Below are 20,925 nucleotides of genomic sequence, written 5' to 3'. Positions count from 1 at the left end.
GAAGTACGGGAGAAGCCGCAGTCGGGGTCGCGGCGGCAACCGTGGCCTGGCCGGGGGGAAAGAAGGGGGAACGGGGGCAAAAATTTAATTATTAATTATTATAATTAAAAAATAAATATGTTAAATTAATGTATTTTTAGCAATGTCTCCTTTTATTTTGTATATACCCAGACCTAACCCAAACCTAAGAACATATAAATATTATAAACAATTTATATTCTTTATTTTTAGTTTATTATTGCATGTAGACTCGCTCTTTCTCGAATGTATCAGCTTGTACATAAACTTGTTTTAATTTAATTTTTCATACAAAATACACATAGAATGTCATCGTTTGATCTTTAAACTCATCCCTCAAAATTTCATAAAAATTTTTGAAGATCTCACCGAAGAATCTCCTTCCGAGTCGAAACGTGAAAATATCTATAATATCAAAAAGGCTGCTTGTGCCGTGTTGCGCTTGCCGAAGCGTTTCAAGCTTCTTTCCGAATCTTCTTTCCGAAACCGTCCAAAGCAGTCCGAACCGCCGAGCTCACTTTCTGTTCGAACTTTACAATGTTACTCGGAATGACTTTTCATGGAACTTCTTGTGGGACATGAACGAAACACGCAGCTCGTATAGTTGCATGTGTAGTAGTGCGTCAAATTCTCGAAACTCGCGTGCCAACTCAGGGCAGCACGGGCCTCCTGATTAGGCGCTGCCTGGTGTGTTCAAGCGGAACTAAACTTGTCAGCTTTTTACTCTGTTTTATTTCTAACCTGGCAAAAAGCACTGCCAAATCGCGCTGACGCTTTACGTCCTTATATTGGAAGGTTTTGAGCTGGAAAAGGGCTCATTCGATAGAGGAAGGATCAATCTAGCCCGCACTGGTCATGATTTCGCTCAGAACAATCTCTAAATTAGCTAAAAATGCTTAGATTTCATGGCTGTGAATTTGTCGATTTTTGCTTTACTTTGAACACTCATATTACTGAACATCAGCAGAATCTGATTAAATAATGACCATCGCGGGCCAGATTGAACCTTCCTCTATCGAATGAGTCCTTTTCCATCTCAAAATCTTTCAATATAAGGACGTAAAGCGTCAGCGCGTAAACCTCTGTTTTTGCCTAATTTTGTCGGTAATGTCACCGCCCTGACATATCTGATCCTAGGCCCTTAATATCGAGCGGCAGAGCCGGCAGGAGGGTTTAGGGACTCGCAAGCAAGGATTTATGACTTCGTCAGAGACTATCAACTTTGTTATTATGCATTGTATCATTAGGCTACGTGTACACGAGAGATAAAATATAGTAGAGTTTTACAGGAAAGAGAGATTTGCTCTACCACACGCGTTTACACGAGACTGTATCTCTACCATAAATTCGCTCTACGTGAGACTCTGTAAACTGTAGAGAATTTTTTGGTAGAGCTCTACATTAGTACTCTACCAGTTATTTACACAGCCTACTCTATTTTCTTGTCAGATAGATACATGGTAGAGCGTTAAACGACATACATTTATTAATTTATATAATAAATCGGTTTGATGTCTGTCTTTCTTGAGTAAAGAGCCGTTTAAAATGGCTTCACAACAAATGGAAGTTGCAGCTGCTACTATTGTGTATTTGTTAAGTGAAGACGAGGAGCAGAAGCGAAGTCGAAAGTGTTGGGTTCACGAATGGATTCAAAGACGAGAACATTGTGGGTTTTATAAACAATTATTGAATGAATTGAAGGCTGAGGATTCGAAGACTTATAAAAACTTTTTGCGTATGTCGCATTTGGATTTAACACAGGGGATTTATCACATCCCATAACTCTGATTGTGATTCAAATAACTCAATCAATTTGGATGTCTGATCCTTCGATCAAACATATGCACTGCATCCCCGACCTCTTTTTAAAGACATTCTTTTCGATTAATTAACAGAACTACTGAATGTTGGCAGTGTTGTCAAGAAACAAAACACATAAAACGAACTAGAACTCTACCGGCTCTACCGTAGAGCCGATGTCGAAACAAAAATTTTTTTGCTGAAAGGTATTTACACGGTAGAGAAATCTCTTAAAAAAGACTATCGTGTAGAGATAGTGTAGAGCTCGACGGTGCAATTCTACACGGTGTTTACATATCTCTACACGTCTCTAGCGAGATTTTTCTCTAAACTCTATCATTTTTCGTCTCTCGTGTACACATAGCTTTACGATAGTAATAGAGATGAACTTCTCTTGCTCTCTTGCTTAAAATGACACCAAACATTATGTATATCGCGAAGTTAGCTTGAAATTTTGCACATCTTTTTTCATATAATTTCTTCACAAATCATTCAAATTGTAAGTGTATTTCATATCATTTTCATCGGAAAAACATAAAGAATCGATTGATGGTACTCACGTTATCGAATAAGAAATGTAGAAGTTCACACATTCCATTATTAAGGCCTACTGCTATCTTTGTTTTAGGGGTATTCCTTTTCTCGAACATAGAAACTCCTGAGCAGGCCAAGGGTCTGGATGCGAAATTAGTATCCATGCTCGCTTAGCTATTCCGAGCAGGTCGCGTGCTTTTTATTTTTATATGTTGCAACGATTACAGAAAAATTTGTGAGTGTATAAAATAATATCTGGCACTCATGGGTTCGTACAGAAATGTGACCACATATGAGAACAGTATGGTAGCAGTATTCACCCTTCCGACCCGCCATCAGTACGGCATCAGAAAGGTTAACTTAAGCTCACACATATTACATACAGTGAGTGTAAAAAGTATTCGTACAACAAGTAAATTCAAACGAAACTTTGTATAACTCAGTCTATTTATAAAATTTTATAAAACGGACAGTTGGTATATATTTTCATAGATATTCGAATAATTTTCGAAAAAATTCAACAAAATTCCATTTTAGGCAAAAATATCTGCGTAAAAAGTATTCGCATAATTGCTATTTTTTAAATATAAACAAGAAATTAATATTTTTTAGAATTTCCTTTTGCTCGTATAAAGGCCTCACACCTCTGGCGTCGAATGAATTAATTTTGACGTTATATCCTGTGTAATTTTGTAGCATTTTTCCCGTAATGCATTTTTCAATGTTTCTTTTGACGAAATACGATATTTTCTTATATTTTCCTCTAAGTAATCCTATAAATGTTCTATTACATTTACATTTGATGACTGTGAAGGAGTTTTCACATATGATGATATGTTATATAATATTCATATCCTGATATTATAAGTGTTGGAAACCTAGCATTTTTCATCTTAATAAGAGTAAAACAACCTTGCTTTTCCTTCCAAGCGCAACCTTGAAAAAACCCAGAAAGCTCATTCAAGACCTATAGAATTTCCACCACCACCTATCCTTCGGTGAGAAGAGCAGATTTTGGTTCATTGTCGAAATGTACACACTGTTGTAATAATAAAGCATTTTATAATTAACACATCAATTAATTGTTCCTGGGAATCCAATATAAGCAACATACTTGGGGTCATGTCCTGCATGAAGACAAAATTATGTTTGATTCCTAATTTTTCCACACTAGCATGGAGGTTTGTTTTTAAAATGTTAATATATAATCCAGAATCTATGATCCCTTCTATGAAATGCAATTCTTCAACTCTAGTAGCACTCATGCAATCCCAAACACAAATAGACCCACCACTATGCTTCACAGTAGGTTGCTTGCAAGTTTTCAACATTATAAGCTTCATTTTTTCTTCTCCATACGGTATAACGTCCATCGGAGCCGAAGATATTAAATTTACTTTCATCTGTAAAAATTACACGATTGCAGTGGTTTATTGTCAGCATTTCTATAAGTTCTCGCGAATTCTAATCTCTTCGTTCTATTTTAGTCACTGATAAAACATTTCCTATGTGCTACTCTGGCATGACATCCTTGTGTCCGTAACACATTTCTAATGGTACTAGGTGAAATGTTGCCATCTAGGAAATTATTATAAGTATCCGCTTTTTGCGTGCACTTAGTTTTGGATTTTTGTTAATCGTACAGACAATAATTCGTTCGGCGTGTTCACTAATTTTTCGTGGACGCCTACTTCTCAAATTATTTTTCATTGTTTTGCGTAATCCGTATCGATTAAATGTGTCTTGAATCGTAGATCGAGGTCTGTTAATGATACGAGAGATTTCTGAAAGAGTTTTACATGGATTATGTAAATTTATAATTATTTTCCTGTCTTCAGTGTTCGTTTCTATGCTTTTTCGACCCATTAAGCTCTTATAGTCGTTAATACTGTCAGATTTTAAACACTACGGATTGTAACGGCGATTTCAAACATACTGGTACTGTTAAATACTGTATAGAGGTGGCCGACTTTTATTTACAATATACATTGTAGTCCTAAACAAGAGCTATACGAATACTTTTTAGGCGGCTATTTTTGTCTAAAATGGAATTTTGCTGACTTTTTTTTATATCTATACAGTGTTTTTATGAAATTGATAAAATTATATACCAATTGTTCATTTTATAAAATTTCATAAATAAACTGAGTCATACAAAATTTCGTTTGAATTTACTCGCTGTACGAATACTTCTTGCACTCACTGTACCACTTATTTTGGAAAAGAATAGTTCATGCTTGTTCATCTTCTTTCTTCAACGTTCAATTTGTATCCGTACAGAAAAAATTAGATTTTCTTGGTCACGATATTTTGCTTCTTCACGAAAGCTTTCCTAAAATCGGGCAAAGGGCACCTTTTTTATGATCCTGAACTCAGGTCAGTGGTAACTCAGATCGAACCTCTTGAACGACTTGCACCTAGGGTTCTAAATACGTTAGTTTTAAAGACAAAGATAGCAATAGCGCTTCAGGGTCTTGAAGGTCAATTCTATTTATATAAACATAATGATGCACTTTTCACGTTAAACTGTAAGTGTCACTTTATGAGCAGACTATGTTTCAGGCGAACGTCTGAATTATTCATGTTTTGTTTAATATTTGAAAGAATAATACGAAATTTTTATTTTTTTTTCACAACTATTATCAGTGATTACTTCGAAATTACATCCAAATCAATCATTAAATGGAAAGACAAGTCTGTTAAATACGTATAAGGAAGTTGTTTAAACACTCGTCATGCTTGGAATTACTATATATAACTTATTTTGTACAAAAAATACAAATGTTATTTCTACCGTTTTTTCATTTTTACTAATATTTTCATAAAAAGTATAATTATCGCAGTTATGTTTGCATAATGTTTATGTTAAAAATTTCTCGAAGTAAGCAATTACTTATTTACTGAAATGCATTAATAAAATAAGTTATATAACTTATTTTTTTTAAGTAATTTTAAAATTCAAAGTAGATTAAGTTTGAAATTCTGGCGAAAAAAGCAAAATTTTGACTGAATCGATAACGTCAAAAGTAACATGTTTGCCTTGGATAGAAAAATGCATTGGATGTTAGTTCTATTCCTATATTTATATGTATCTCGGCGACCGAGAGCAAAGGAAGCCGAATCGACTACCAGTCGCGGACGAGAGTCGCGACCAGACCCGAGAGCGGCTCTCGTCCGCAACATTACTGTAGATTTCAAATATGGGACGTATTACTTATAATGAAACTATCATCCGCAGCTACCCAACCGCTTGTTTTGAGAATACCATTAACTTCTGAACATACACAGGCAGGAGACGTGTGGTACAACCGGGAAAAGGATGATTCTACATACATATAAAAATAAACGAAAAACAAAGAATACAATACTTTTTATAAAGTACTTAGTTTTCAGGAAAATTAAATTTAAAGCTTCGTCTAGTCTACATGTATCTGACTATCTCCGAGCTTCATACATGTAATATATACATGTAATATATATGTATATACGGGTCCCAACGTCATATAATACAAAATTATGTATTATTTTACATATATAAGTATATACTAATTTAATATATATATATTTGAAATTGGTTTGAGCTAGGTCTGGGTTAGGATCGTTGGATCTTAAATACAGTAATAATATGATCGAGGGCCGTTTTGTCTACACGAACAAGAGTTGCGACCAGACCCGAGCAAAGTTCTCGATCGTACCATTACTGTAAATTTTAATAAGTAAGGTCTCTGAAAATGTGAATCATGACTGACTCGAACATTGGCTTTCATTGCCCGTATTCCGAAGGTATAAGAATAAACGTCCCAGCAGAACAAACTGAAGGCAATTATAGTTGTTTTGAAGTATTCACTTTTCTCGTCCGAAGTAAGAAAAAAATATGGCATAAACCTCGCCGTTTCAAAAAGGTGAGCGAGGGTGATTGTAATGGTACGAAGGTTCGATATGCGGTATAGAAAACGGCACTCGAAAACTGGGGTTGGTAATTTTGACTGCACGGAATTTCCGTGACAGTTTCATGGGGTTGGAGAACCTTCCTTTCTTTATTATACTTGACCATTTCTTCGACCTTGGCTAAAAATGAATAAACAATCGGATTTTGCAAGCCTCCCTTCCTTAATTTTCATGTTGGAACTCTGCGACAGTTACAGAGAATAGGCAAAATTATTTTTTCATCAGTTTTTCAGGAGCCTTTAGAACGTCTACATTGGTGCAGTGTACCAGTGTTGAAATGTTATTGTATCATTGTGTGTTTGTGTACATTTATGACTACATTTATTACAATGGTACAAATTCAAAAAACCAAAACTAAGGTTTTCTTGTCTTTCAAAGAACCAGAAGAAGGAAGTCCAACAATAGTACAAGAACAACCAGAATAAATAGAAACCCCCACAGAAACCCAGACAGAAGCAGATACAAAGAATCAGACAGGAAGAGTCATAACGAAAGAGAAAAGGCAGCATTTATTAAACCTGATACAAAATATAGTAAATTTATTTGCAGAAGACAATAAGCCGCTACAAAAATGGGGAAAGCCATGAGAGAAATGCTTGACGAAACTCAAGAGTAATGTATGTTAAGGAAGATAACATACATTATAAAAAAATAGAAGAAGGTATCATAAACATTTACAAAATGTGCAATAAGCTCTTGTAATTTTCATAATATTAATTAGTGTGAACTTTTTTACAGAATGCTCGAAATTGTATACTTGCACAAACTGCGAACAGCAATAACTAATATTCAATAAAATCCCAAGGTAAGATACACGTTTTAAGAATGTTCAGAAACATATAATTTTTGCACTTAATCTACGTAAATTTTATTACAGAATGCCAATCCATCCACCATTGCCCCGGATATAACCTAGACCTAACCCTTCAGTGATTAAACGAAGCTAAAAAACACCGAATGAAAAATTTAAATTAAACCAAACAAATAATTTGCAAACATTTTACAACTGAAAATTTTGTACAAATAATGATGATGCAAATAATTAACTAGAAATCGATCAGAATCGATTTGTCCACATTTATTTAAGTTACAGAATTGACAGTTCCATAATAGACTATACCAGCGTTTAAGAGGTACCTAGAACGGGGACCAACGGGGACAAGACCTCTGTATTTCTATCTCTGGCCGATAGAGGCAGTACTTTCGAGAATTTCTAATTAAGTTGGTCACACTATACATACAGGATATATACAGTGTGTACATGTAGTTTTTACGTGTACTTTTATATTTCATTCAAATCAATAAATGCTTTATAAAAATTACATATAAGCGGCACTAAATTTTATTAAAGCATTATTTACTAATTTCGGGTTTTTATGTTGCACTATAGAAATAGAAAACATTTGTTAAGATTTTTAATTTTATAAGCAAAATATCTAAACTCTAAGTCTGACTACTTCATCATGTACATATTTGAAAACAAGAGTTTTTGTGCACTGATAAAGCAAATTTTCATGACTGATGGTTCTCTAAAAAAATAAAAAGTGTTAAATATACTTAGCAATATCAGTTATTTTATTAAATTACCTATTAAGTTGTCAAACTCGAATTCGAGTTAACTATTTTCAATAACTATGTGCTTTATTTGTCAATGGGGGAAGGAAAAAATACAATTTCAAAAAAAAAGTGTAGACACTGAATGTTATGAATCATAGTGTTATTGTTATATTTTTGATAAAGAATTAAATAGCTTTCTTTTTAAATCTGAATCGTTTTAAATTTGGATCAGAAAAATGGGCGCTGAAGTCTCGGCGACTAACCAATGTCTTTATTACTCTTGAAAACGCAAACACGTGCAAAAAAATTTATAACTACATTTTATTAATGTTTTTGTATGCACAATCGATTAGAGTTAGCTAGAATTAGATTGGTTGACCTTGAGTGCTAACTTTCTAGAGCTATTTTTTCACATCTTCTTCGCACATAAATAAATTTGATAAAATATAAATTTTATCAAAAGAACAATGGACCAATATGTATATATTATTGGAAAATAAAATTTAAGTGTTAGTGAGGAAACACATTATACTTACAATTCAAATTTCGAGATACAGATTTTGCGGGGGAAATGGCACTACTAACCTAACCTCATCCTAACCTCAACATTATTTTTGACATTGATTAATAGATCTCTAGATGTGTCCACACTATCAAGCCACCAACGTGGAATTATTCTTGAACTTCTCGAAGATCAATTTATTTTCCACCTTTATTCTATCGAGTATAAAAACAAAATTTCAAGGATGATTACCAAGCGCAATCGAATTGATCATGAGATCGGAGCGTGAACCGATCGATAGTGTAGATTGGAGTTAAGATTTTCCAAGAAGCCATCTGAAAGTGAATAGAGGCTGATCAATTTATCTGGAACTTCTCTGTGTTGGCAGCATTTATTCTAAATGCTGTTAGCATTGTAAGTGCTGCCAACACTCATTAGAAGGTTTCCAGTTAAACTGATCACTCTGTGTACCAAGAATCATCACATAACTGTACCACGTGACAAAAATTGCACAACTAGCCGTTACATCATGTAGAAAACTCAAATAAATTTGCGCCAAATAGACAATGCAAGCTAACCTGTTTAATTAAACAGAAAACAATGTTGTTCTAAAGAGATCTTGTACAATTTTTATAAGTCACCATATGTTAATAACAGTAATTATATTTGGAATATATGTCGTTAGATATTGAACATTTTCAATGTTTGTGAAGCTGTCATAGTTTAATTCAGAAATTCAATAGCTATTTCGAGTCATACAGAATGTGTTAATCGTTTATTTATATCACTACCCTACTGCATTTCCAGATAACCGGCCGCTGTATTATTAAAAGTGCATAATGTAAACTGTTCCATTAAATTTAAACTGTCAAAACAAGTACTTTCTAAAACCATGGAAGAGATCTGGTTCCATCTATCAAATCAGTTTGAATCGTTTCAGGTATTCCTATGTTTTTAAAAATACTGCATTATTGTTTCTTTTTTTTCATATTTTTGTCGTGATTTTATATAATATCAATCAGCTATATTGTTATAAATCACAAGCAAATTTTTACATTTGTACTGTATTTTATCATGTAAAGTTAATAATTTATTTCATAAAATGTATGTTTTTATATAATTACATTGTATTTCAAATGTCAATTAATAAAAATAGAATATAATGCAATGTCAACAAATACATTTGCATTTTAATATTGATAATTCTAACATATCATATTCACATTAACAAATGAATAAGTTGAAATCCAATTATTTTACAAATTTAATATTTATTATTGTGTATGGTTAATCTTTTTTGGAAAAGATTCGAACATCAGTAGTTATACAGCAAGCCCAACAATGGATCACAACATGGTTAACACAAGCACGTCAACTTTTTTATGAATTATACAATGATGAAAACACACAGAACATGAAGGACATTGTACAACATATACTTTTTTGGATTCAAAAAGTCTGGGAACAATTACAGTTTCATTATTATAGCTCACATTTTAGTATGAAAGGATTTTATCAACAAATAATAAACTTATGTAATAATGAAGGTATAGTAATTGGAAAAATATTAGGAATATTTATTAAAACAACTGATGTTTATGAAGACCTTGTACTATTACTAATCAATTTTTTTTAGTATCAAAAAGGGAGCTAGCATTTTGCCTAGCAGGTGTAACCATAGGTACATTAATTGGTTATTATGCTGGAATTAATTGGGGACATATATCACATCATATGCATCATATGAAAGCTATTATCTGTCACAGTCTTATTGGTATCGAGGTATTACATAATATAAAACTGATAGATAAGAAAGAATATTTATGTTATTTGCTGCTTCTACTTTCTTGTTATTATTCATTTTTTAAATACAAATTAAAGACAAAAGATTTAATATTAAAAAACAAGAGTCTATATTGACAAATAATTTTGAGTCTGTTTCATTTATCAGTATATTTTAATTCTTCATGGATAAATGTCAGGATAGACTTCATATTTTCTATATTTCATTTGTAAAAAGTAAACCTATTCAATTTATAAGCAGTATCATAAAATTAAAATATCTAATATAGAGCTAATATTATTTTTGTAAATAATACAGGGTGTGTCTATGGTAGAAGATGTAGAAATGCCTATGATTCAAAGGTCTAACGAACTGCTAATACAAGTTAAAGCAGCCTCTCTTAATGTTATTGATGCAAAAATTTGTGAAGGATATTCTAAAGTATATAGAAGACTGCTCAATTCTGGAGTATGTTAAATTTAAATTTCTCTTAATTCAATACCAATATGATTAATGAATTAATAAATTTCATCTATTTATTTTCAGAGATACAAAGATCTTCCAGTAACATTAGGCAGAGATTGTACAGGAGTGGTGGTAGGTATTGGACAAAGAGTAATTAATTTTGATATTGGAGATGAAGTATTTTTAGCTGTACCTTCATGGGCTTCTGGTACAATGACAGAATATATAATCGTCCCAGAAACTCAGGTAGTTAAACGACCAAAACGTTTTACTTTTGAAGCAGCTGCCTGTCTACCATACAGTGGTTGCTTAGCTTGGGATGCCTTAGTTAATAAGTCTAATATCCAAGAGGGCAATGCAAAAGGGAAACGGTATGAATAAATATAAATAAATGTATGTAATACATAATTACATATAAAAATTAAATTTTGTAACCTTACACTCTCAGTGTACTCATATGTGGTGGAAATACGCCAGTCGGTTGTATTTTAACTCAACTGGTTAAACTGTGGGGTGGATATGTAGTTACAATGTGTAGACAGAATGCAATTTCTGTCTCAAAAGCTCTAGGAGCAGATGAAGTTATATTATTAAATGGTTCAAATATCGAGAAAGAGTTACAGTTATACGACAAGTAAGTTTAATTTCAAAGTTATTTAGTACAAAAAAGATATCAAATACAGTCACTGAGATTCTTGTAGATATACTGCTATTTTTTATACTGGGGGAGAACAAATTGATGAACGTATATTAAGGCAACATTTAGTGCCTTCTGGTTCCTATGTATCTACAGTTCCTGAACAATTAACATCAGATTCGTTAGGTTTTATATTTGGAAGTATATTTGCCGGATGTGTACGAATAACATTACTAGTACAGGTAAACAAAATTTTGTATTTAGGAATCAATTTTAAACATGCTATTAACTGGTTGTTTATACTATAGTACGTATTTGGATTTAATGTATATCACTGGAAAGATGGTTCAAAACTTAATGCGACGTATTTACAAGCATTGTGTGATCTAGCTGATGCTGATCAATTACAAATGGTTATGGACAGAGTATATGGTCCTCATAATATTGAACAAGCATTACATCACATACTAGACCCCAATGCTATTGGTAGTACTATAGTAACATTTCAATGAAAACTGAATGTTGTTAGTAAAAATGTTTGTTTTTACTTGTATATAATAAACATAATAACCTTTTATTCATATATATATATTGTAAATAGTAACGCTAGCGTTCGATCACTGCCAAATACCATATTCAAATTTCACAAATCCTTACAAAAATATAGTTGATATACCTGGTGCTAAAAGCAAGACTGAAAGAATGTTGTATAAAAATAACAATTGCACAATAGGTCATTTTAAATTGTTACTTGTAATTTACTTGTAAATAAAGCGAAAGAATGAAGCAATGAAATATAAATTATACAATAAACTCAAAATGCAAATATTGGATGATATATTTATACTTATATATAAAAGATACTGTTTAAATATGTATAATCTATTTTATCAAAATAAATATTAAAAAAATACAAAAGTGTTTACAATTTTTTGTAATGAGTTCACATATTGAGATGCATAAATAATTCGAGACGTTTTCGCATACACAAGTAACACTTTTAAGCACTGTATCATATAGAATACTATTTGGGTCGTCCTCGTTTTCCTACAGCACCTTTTTTAGTTTTCTTATTTGGTGTACTTGTTCCTTCTGTCTATTTTATAATAGAGTTCAGATATATAAATTCCAAATGAAGGACTATCATGTATATGTTTTACGAATTATTATAAATTGTACTTACTTTACGTTTTGTAGTATTTGAATTTGGCACCACTTTGAAGAATGTATCTAGTCTTCCTTGTGTAGAGGTATTTCGTGCTTTGTGCAGTTTTTTTGCCCCACTTCTCACTCTATCTTCATTAAATTGTTTATCACCACATAAAAACTTAACTAAACCCTCTTCGTCAGGTTCTAACCATTTTAACTTAAACAAAAATTAAAAACATTTGTTAAAAAACACATTATATAAATATCTTTAGATTTCAGTTTAAGCTATATGATCAATTTTACACATTAATATGAGAAAACTGTCACAAGTTAAAAATTTTCAATTTTCGTTTAATTGTAAAGAGTATTTTCTAATACATAAATACACCATCATTTTTAATTCTAAACAATTGATTTCAATTAAAATTTAAACTTTTTATAATATAATAATTATTTATTTAAAATTTAATTAATTTCATTTTTGCTAACATATGTTTCGTAATGCTATTATTAAATAATTCTGCAAACAGAAAATTTTTTTGTTGTTTCTTTTTTCAGAAATTTCATATTGCTAACTTGTAACAGTTTCTTTGTAGGAATGTGGTATGTTTAAACATAAAAAAATAGTAAAATATGTTATTCAAGTCATATGTAATATTTCTTACTTCAATTTCATCAGGATTTATGACTTCAGGCTCTTGAAACAATAATCGGGCTTGCTTATAATTCCAATCTTCTGGAATCGGAAATTTCTTGGTATCTAAATTTTCTATTATTTTTTCAAGTGATCTATGTGTTTTAATCAATTCAATGGCTCTTTTCGGCCCAACTCCTTTAATACTATTTGTGTAATCACAACCCAACATTATGCAGAGATCAATAAACTGTAAATAATAAATGACTTAAATAAAACATGTATTAATAAACAATTGACGATTCAAGTATCAATTTTACATACTTCGTCATGATTTAACTCAAAACCCTCTAATACTTTATCAAAATGAAATTCTTGCACAGGCATTTTTTTAGCTTCACTAAACGTTAATCGTCGAAGTAAAATATTACATCCAAACGTAAGTGCATCCATATCTTCTGTAGCTGTTGCAAAGACTTTTCCAGCTTTCACTAAAGCAGCACACTGTGCCTCAGCTTCACATGGAGCCTTTAATAGATATTTATTGTTAGTCACCATTAAAAACTTACAATTCTATCTTTCTACCTACATCAACATAAGGAATACCCATTAACTTTAACAATTGTTTAGCATCTTCTGCATGTTCTTTTGTAACTTTAACTAATCGTCTATTAAATTTCTCCACATCCTCAACATTTCCTAAAAACCATGTTAGAATAAAATTTAACATTCATTATTTAATACTAAATAAGATTAATTATTTAATATCATTATTTAGACTAAGGAAATATAAAACAACTTTCCAAATAAAAATTAATAATTATCTATAATTACCAGCTTCTTCTGCAGCTTGTAAAAGTTTTTGTGCTTCATCTCTTTTCTCTGCACGCTTAGCTAATTCGCCACCCTTTAAATTTGGTGGTTTGCCATCAAATACGTATACAGGTTTTACACCATTTTCTACCAGGCGTATTGTTCGATAAAATGTGCCCATTAAGTGACTGTAATAAAGGCATACAAATGTAGTAAATAAGATTATATAACAACTATAAGTATAAATCCTCTAAGATTTATCTTCCTATAGTTGTGGGTATAGTTATATATTTAATTTAACATTATACCCACATCTGTAACACTACATTGTTGCTTATGTAAAAGAAATCAACGAAATTTCAAATTACGTTTAATTTTAACATCATACACAAATAAATTTTTATTTTTATATGCTGCATCTGGAAACTATTTATATAATTTATGCTTTAATATATATTTTCTTGCATTAAATTGGAATGGATATTAATAAAGTTATGGAACTTTGCACTTTGAAAATTTTTTACTATACCATTATTCAACGAGAACTAGCAGAAAATGTAAACAAAAGCACATGGGCAAGACAAGGACAGGGGCAGTCGACACACGTCTACGTTTCCTGTCGTTTCTTATTGAACTAAGTACAGTATTCAAATAATAAAATTAATTTTGCCAGTAATGTACATTTTGTGTAGTTGTACATGTGAGGAGTACAGCAATTGTAGATTCTATGCACTAAATTAAGAAAAAAAGTTCAAGCATGCTTGATATCATTTTTTCAAGTTACAGTTAGTTTTTTTTCTATATGTAAGATTCATGAAATGTAAATGGATATCAGCTATTTTCTGCAAGATTTGAGGATCATGAAATCAAATGAATTTGTAAGCAATATTAGATATTGTATTATGAATGGAATAGTCAATATCGAAGTTATGTTCATTGATGTTTATCAGTTAAGGTATGCTTGTTGTGAATTACAGATAATTGTCAATTTGTGTAAAAAATAATATTAAAATGATAAAATGACTAATATGCATCTTATGTGTAGATTTGCAGAATGTAATGTAAGATGTATTCACACCTGTACTGAAGTTGGAGGTGGTCACTTTGTGCAATTTCTCTCAAGGTAGATAATCAATTGTTACAATACGAAACATGCTATAATTCGATTATTACAATACAAAACAAGCTGTAATTCAAAAACAATTATATTGGGCATATGTTTATATGAACCTTTTTTCTTATTTTAATATGTAGAATCTATATCTCTATATAACTCACATGTAACTGGACACTCTTTATATACTGTGTGTGGTGAAAATTTGATAAATGATAAATGACTTGTGGTTTCATTACAGATGAACCTGTAACATAGCCTTCTTAATTATCAGATTTATTGCCTTTATATTTTTTTCTATGGAGTTACATGAAATCAAAGGCGAACATGAATGAAAACTCTAAAGGATAAGCACATAACAAACAGATATTAACATTAGTAAGTCACTAAAAAAAAGATTTCATATAATTTCAAATAATTAATTATTATCAAAATTAAACAGCTTGAATGCATCTGATTACTTGTTGTTTATATTACTTGATCATCTATATTTTTAGGGCAATAACAAATTGACTCATCGTGTAAATAACATTTCTTGTTCATAGAATAACTATCAACCATATGAATTAAAGCATATTATTGTAAAAAAAACCTTGTCGTTTCTCCATCAACAGTAGTTAGCTGAGCACCTTCACTGCGTACTGCGATCAAAAATTGATACAAACACATAGACGCATCTATTGCTACTTTGCGACCTAAAATAAGATACAAAATCAAATGATAAGTAATAAATGTTTATAAAATCTTATAAAAATTAACTTTAAAAGATTCAAAATTTTAAGTTAAACAGAACTCTATAAAACATACCGAAATAATGCTTTAATTCTCGTTCTTTGATGGAATTCGGTGCTACATCTGCTATTAACTTCGCTAAACCTAAAATACCCATAGTGCTGCAGAAAAATTTATTCAAATTATACTTTACTGGAATGAAAATAGGCAATGGAGTCGAGAAACGAGTTCAGCGAGTAACATTAACGATTTCGCGCCAATATTGCGTTGTACAGACTACCCCTACCCCAGCCTGCAGAAGTACGAACTTCAAAAAAACAAAATACTAGCCTATTCCTTCCTAATAGCACCCTCCGAAAATACATACCTTTTTCATAAATTGCACCCTCACAGTTTTTCCAAAAAAGAAAAATTAAAAACAAAATTCCAAATTTCATTATCAAAGATGCTATTATCAAAATATTGATTTACACACTAAACGAAAACATTCACTATACGAATAATATTAACTATCCTCGCCGTGGTTACCTAACATACTTCCTTACCTAAATTCTTGCGACTTTTGTAAAATTAGGGGGGTGCAATTTCAAACAGTCTAATGGCATTTATTATACATTGGAATGGTTTTACAGTATACAGTTTTTCGTGATTTATCAGTATGTTTTCTAACATACCAGTTATAGCCTTTACTTCATATTACCATCTTTTAGCATATCTATGAAGGTGCAGATAGGAAAGAGTACATTTTTGGGATGTGCTAATTCCAGACTTTCGATTTACACTATTAGATTCATAAAATTCTAGGTGATTCACTCAATTTTCTGTTTTAGTTACGTATCAGAGCTTTAAATCGTTTAAATTTTCTGCCTATTGTCTTGTCACGCATGCACAATAACACTTGCTGTTTCAAGAAATCACTCAATTACTGATTTTGATGAAACTATTGTGAATCTCGAAAAAGTAAAGGTGTAATAAAGGGCAGCAAAGGTGCAAATTTTCTGTATAGTCAAGTATACTAGAAAAGCAGTAATGTAGAAGATATCAGTGTGTTTTCATGTATGAAATTTGGAATTTCGTTTCTTTTTTAAACTGAAACTGCAATTTTAAAAAAAAAGGTATTTTCAGAGGATGCTATTACGCAGGAATAGGCTAGTATCTTATTTTTTCGAAGTTCGTACTTCTGCAGGTTGGGGTGGTCGCATTCCGAGTTTCGCCTCTATAAAAATCGTCTGTGTTTCATTGAGCTATATAGGTTGTAACAAAAATGTTGTAGTTCCTTGAAGGAGGTGATTCAGAGGGTGATTCAAAACAACTTTTTCCTTAGCGAAAATGTTAGATGAGGCTTCGTTAACGAGTTATTAACGAAAAACACCGACCAATGAGAGCACGAGTTTGCCGCCCGAACGCCCGCGGTAGCGTTGGGTACGCGCTAGGCGCTACGGTTGTACTCCGAACAAGAAAGTCGGCATGCGTCGAAGGAAATAGCATTAGTATGAAAACTTAAAGCGACATAACAAACAATAGCAAGTCCTTTTTTTGTTTATCACTTGAAGTGAATAATTAATTAAAATCGAGGAAAAGTACATGCAACGTAAAAACACGAATACGTAAATTTCTTATTCGCATAACGTATAAACGAAAAAGCAATACAACAAAAAAATAAAGGGAGAGGAGAACAAACTTCACCTATAATTTGTAAACCTGTGTCACTGGGTCACTGTACCGATCCTGGTCATCGACCGTCGAAATGGTTTATGCTAGGGTAGAATTTTTTCAAAGAAGCTCCTTCTACCCTAACATAATTTCCCATCGTTCTATTATGAGTTAACTTCTACTACGACAACAAGATTGAGAGAGAAAAATATCAGTATCTGCAAAGAAAACATGTGCTTTGCAGAAGTCACAACGAGCACCATCAAGCAGTTTTACAAAAGCGCTCATTTCACTCTTTTACTGCCTACGTATCCAATGCTTCGAGAAAGAAAACGGACATATCGTGCATCAGTCCAAAAGGGTTCGCGAAGAAGAGAAAGTCTTTCCCGTCCCCGAAGAATAAGAAACAAATTTTTAGGACCATGTGTCGAGTTGTCGCTGCTAGGACCAGTCTAACCACCTTAGCGGAGATCAGGGGCACGCGTTTAGATAATTTATAGCTTTATTCCTTTGGCTTCGAAGGAGACGTGATCTCGGAATGTCCGAACAAGGAAGGTCTGAGGTGCTTAAACTACGTGGGGGTACAAGGAGCTTCTTTGGAAAAATTCTACCCTACCATAAACCATTTCGACAGTTGATGACTAGGATCGGTACAGTGACCTAGTGACACAGATTTACAAGCTACAGATGAATTGCATTTAATTCATTAGTGATTGTTATTTTTTAAATCTAACGCAGACTACTTTCAACGTTTTTATTTTCAACGTTAATTCTCCAATTCACCGTTCATTTTTTTGTTGCATTGCTTTTTCGTTTATACGTTATGCGAATAGGAAACTTACGTATTCCTTGTCCTTTCACATCAAGTAATTATTATTCTTGATTCTCTTTAAACAAAAAAAAACTGTGTACTCGTGTTTTTACGTTGCACGTAGTTTTCCTCGATTTTAATTAATTATTCACTTCAAGTGATAAACAAAAAAAGGACTTGCTATTGTTTGTTATGTCGCTTTAAGTTTTCATACTAATGCTATTTCCTTCGACGCATGCCGACTTTCTTGTTCGGAGTACAACCGTAGCGCCTAGCGCGTACCCAACGCTACCGCGGGCGTTCGGGCGGCAAACTCGTGCTCTCATTGGTCGGTGTTTTTCGTTAATAACTCGTTAACGAAGCCTCACCTAACATTTTCGCTAAGGAAAAAGTTGTTTCAAATCACCTCCTGAATCGCCCCTTTCAAGGAACTACAACATTTTTGTTACACCCTGTATGCCTAACTGGAGTGCGGACCCCTGTAAGAGAAAAAAGGAGGGTAGGAGGTCAAAGCGAGAGATCCGAACTGGAGTGAATCTGTCCTTGTTCTTCCCATTATCCTTCTCTTACTAATTGCTATACTGTAGAGGGGGTACTGAAATGATAACAATACACGTGCCTGCATAGTTAGACAGCGATAGCATCACCCCAGTCTTTGCCTCTCCTGGACGGCCGCCCCTCCGCAGTACGCACTTCAGTTAGGTATATAGTTCAATTTCAATGCATATAACTCAATGGTTCCATGATAGGCTACGACCAGTGTTAAAGAGGTATCTAGAGCGGAGACAAGACCTCTGTATTTCCACTTGTGGCCGATGGGTGCAGTAGTTTCGTGGGTTTTCAAAGAAATTGATCACCCTTACTATCATTACCTGAATAAAATAATATTTATTAAAATGATTACAATAAAATTAAAGATGAATAACGACATAAAACAGTATTCAATTAAAAATATACGAACATTTTAAAAGCATAACTGTAAATATGCACCAATGGTGTTTAAATCTGTTTAATATTTGTCTGATATCAAAAAATTTGATTACAGATGGTAAAAAATTTAAAGTACAGTTCTATATACGTTTCAAGATAAGAGGAAAATCAAGCATAACTGAACTGCATTTAAGCATTTGTTTGTTAGTTTTATTATGAGAAATTAAACGTTTAAAATAAGTAGTGACTATCATTATCATTGAAATAAGGGGGTTTTACTTTAGGGGACACTTGCTACAGCTGCGATGGGTTTTTAAGGCTTATTTGGATTGGTCAAATTATTTCAAGTTAAAATTGTATTCGAGTTTCGAGTTGTGCTCACACAAATCAAATTACTTGAATTCAGGTGTGATAGTATCAATCGTCTATAATGTACTATGAGTTGCTTATTTATTCTCAAAACGGTTAACTTTGGATAACTGCGCAGAAGAAAAACATATATTTAGTTTATATATAAACAGTTAAGTATCAATCAAATGGTTTGGCATTAGAATTTTTAAAAATTCAAAAAGCGGAGTTAATCACGTTTTGATCTGTGAATGGTTCATAAGTAGTTTGTATCACAAGATATGATATATTTTGTATTTAAAATTTGTGTTAATACGAAATTTACTAAACCATACATATTTTTCGTAGTCAATTATAACACAACAAGAAAACTTTGAGGTCGATGTTCCTCCATTTGCAGGACACATCATTGCAAACCGGAAGTTGTCTTTCTTCAGACCTTTTCTGTTTAGCACATGTGATGTGCGTATAGACTGGTTCAGCGCTGATCAGTTTTATTGAAGAAAATTGATCATCTCGACCAGGAAAACATTTAAACAATGGTAAGTAATAACTTATATACTATTTATACATTTAATCTTCTTTTTAGTTAAATTTTCATCATAAATTACGTTTTTTGCATAATAATTGTAGTTGCTAGGTTAGGTTACTTAGCACGCGACTCTTATACATATGTTTAACATAGATTTATTTTTTATTTTAAGCCTTTATTATTACCATATATTTATATGTATCAGTTATCTTGCGTTTATTTTAAATGTCAATCATTTAAAGTGCTTATGCAAATCCTATTTTTCGTAATATAAAATATTAAATAAGATACTTAAAATTATGCTTTAGGCAAGTACAAAAACTGATAATCCTGAAAAACCAGGACAGGAAGTAACTCCTATTCACAGAATCAGAATTACGCTTACCTCAAGAAACGTACGATCTCTTGAGAAAGGTAAACTTTATACAAGATAAGTACCGTCTATTATTATACAAATTTTTCTAATAATATATATTCTTTCAGTCTGCTCTGAGTTGATTAATGGAGCTAATAAGCAGAAGTTAAAAGTTAAGGGGCCAGTTCGGATGCCTACAAAAATCTTAAGGATAACTACACGCAAAACACCTTGTGGTGAAGGATCAAAAACATGGGATCGTTTTCAAATGCGTATCCATAAGAGAGTCATTGACTTGTATTCACCATCAGAAATTGTCAAACAAATCACAAGCATTTCTATTGAACCTGGTGTTGAAGTAGAAGTCACAATTGCTAATGAATAAAGCATTTCACAACTATGTAAGGTTTTAATAAAAATGTGAAAAAAACTGAAACCTATGTAAAATTTCTTTATATTCTATACCTAAATATAGGAGTATGTTATTAAAGTGAAAATATGCAATAGATACAAGTAGAAAATATAAAAAGACATTTTTAAATATATTTTTTACGAAAATATTAATTCTCGCATGACAAACCATAGTGTTCGGTGTTTGAGTCTGAGTGGT

At 32.1% G+C, this 20,925-nt stretch overlaps 4 protein-coding genes across 6 annotated transcripts; 2 read left to right on the top strand and 2 right to left on the bottom strand.

The window, feature by feature from the left end:
* Window positions 1–3,371: 3,371 nt before the first annotated feature.
* Window positions 3,372–4,218, bottom strand: LOC143188855 (uncharacterized). The gene is made up of 4 exons (XM_076393337.1): window positions 4,044–4,218; window positions 3,869–3,930; window positions 3,467–3,755; window positions 3,372–3,391 (listed from the first exon to the last, which is right to left on the bottom strand). The coding sequence occupies exons 1-4, from the start codon at window positions 4,216–4,218 to the stop codon at window positions 3,372–3,374; spliced, it is 546 nt and encodes a 181-aa protein (XP_076249452.1).
* Window positions 4,219–8,487: 4,269 nt separating this feature from the next.
* On the top strand, window positions 8,488–12,079 carry LOC143189066 (NAD(P)H oxidoreductase RTN4IP1, mitochondrial). 2 transcript variants are annotated; one of them, XM_076393703.1, is made up of 9 exons: window positions 8,488–9,015; window positions 9,167–9,299; window positions 9,666–9,906; window positions 9,996–10,141; window positions 10,461–10,610; window positions 10,689–10,978; window positions 11,056–11,241; window positions 11,309–11,486; window positions 11,553–12,079. In XM_076393703.1, the coding sequence occupies exons 2-9, from the start codon at window positions 9,252–9,254 to the stop codon at window positions 11,754–11,756; spliced, it is 1,443 nt and encodes a 480-aa protein (XP_076249818.1). In that variant the 5' UTR covers window positions 8,488–9,015; window positions 9,167–9,251; the 3' UTR covers window positions 11,757–12,079. The 2 variants fall into 2 exon arrangements, with proteins under 2 accessions (XP_076249818.1, XP_076249817.1); XM_076393702.1 differs by having other exon boundaries at window positions 8,488–9,299.
* Fen1 (Flap structure-specific endonuclease 1) lies at window positions 12,065–19,822 on the bottom strand. 2 transcript variants are annotated; one of them, XM_076393704.1, is made up of 10 exons: window positions 19,477–19,507; window positions 18,943–19,022; window positions 15,762–15,847; window positions 15,547–15,649; window positions 13,862–14,028; window positions 13,617–13,726; window positions 13,352–13,555; window positions 13,059–13,277; window positions 12,428–12,610; window positions 12,065–12,340 (listed from the first exon to the last, which is right to left on the bottom strand). In XM_076393704.1, the coding sequence occupies exons 2-10, from the start codon at window positions 19,017–19,019 to the stop codon at window positions 12,269–12,271; spliced, it is 1,221 nt and encodes a 406-aa protein (XP_076249819.1). In that variant the 5' UTR covers window positions 19,020–19,022; window positions 19,477–19,507; the 3' UTR covers window positions 12,065–12,268. The 2 variants fall into 2 exon arrangements, with proteins under 2 accessions (XP_076249819.1, XP_076249820.1); XM_076393705.1 differs by lacking the exons at window positions 18,943–19,022; window positions 19,477–19,507 and adding an exon at window positions 19,764–19,822.
* Window positions 19,823–19,828: 6 nt separating this feature from the next.
* Rps20 (ribosomal protein S20) lies at window positions 19,829–20,751 on the top strand. Its single transcript, XM_076393706.1, has 3 exons — window positions 19,829–19,970; window positions 20,269–20,374; window positions 20,444–20,751. Exons 1-3 carry the CDS (start codon window positions 19,968–19,970, stop codon window positions 20,698–20,700), a joined length of 366 nt encoding a protein of 121 aa, XP_076249821.1. The 5' UTR covers window positions 19,829–19,967; the 3' UTR covers window positions 20,701–20,751.
* Window positions 20,752–20,925: the final 174 nt, after the last annotated feature.

This window comes from Calliopsis andreniformis, chromosome 3, assembly GCF_051401765.1.
Source record: "Calliopsis andreniformis isolate RMS-2024a chromosome 3, iyCalAndr_principal, whole genome shotgun sequence".
In the NCBI taxonomy this organism is placed as follows: Eukaryota; Metazoa; Arthropoda; class Insecta; order Hymenoptera; family Andrenidae; genus Calliopsis; species Calliopsis andreniformis.
The sequence above is the reverse complement of the archived record's forward strand: the minus strand, read 5'-3'. Positions and strand labels throughout refer to the sequence as shown.

Coding starts and splice junctions, on each gene's coding strand:
- LOC143188855 (XM_076393337.1), bottom strand. CDS start 4,218: ATGGGTCGAAAAAGCATAGAAACGAACACTGAAGACAGGAAAATAATT. Junction 3,931..4,043: donor AATGAAAAATAATTTGAGAA/GTAGGCGTCCAC, acceptor ATAATTTCCTAG/ATGGCAACATTTCACCTAGT. Junction 3,756..3,868: donor CACAAGGATGTCATGCCAGA/GTAGCACATAGG, acceptor TAATTTTTACAG/ATGAAAGTAAATTTAATATC.
- LOC143189066 (XM_076393703.1), top strand. CDS start 9,252: ATGGAAGAGATCTGGTTCCATCTATCAAATCAGTTTGAATCGTTTCAG. Junction 9,300..9,665: donor ATCAGTTTGAATCGTTTCAG/GTATTCCTATGT, acceptor TTTTTGGAAAAG/ATTCGAACATCAGTAGTTAT. Junction 10,979..11,055: donor GGCAATGCAAAAGGGAAACG/GTATGAATAAAT, acceptor TTACACTCTCAG/TGTACTCATATGTGGTGGAA.
- Fen1 (XM_076393704.1), bottom strand. CDS start 19,019: ATGATAGTAAGGGTGATCAATTTCTTTGAAAACCCACGAAACTACTGC. Junction 14,029..15,546: donor GTTGATGGAGAAACGACAAG/GTTTTTTTTACA, acceptor CCTTTATTACAG/TCACTTAATGGGCACATTTT. Junction 13,727..13,861: donor ACAAGCTGCAGAAGAAGCTG/GTAATTATAGAT, acceptor CATGGTTTTTAG/GAAATGTTGAGGATGTGGAG.
- Rps20 (XM_076393706.1), top strand. Junction 20,375..20,443: donor CGTACGATCTCTTGAGAAAG/GTAAACTTTATA, acceptor ATATTCTTTCAG/TCTGCTCTGAGTTGATTAAT.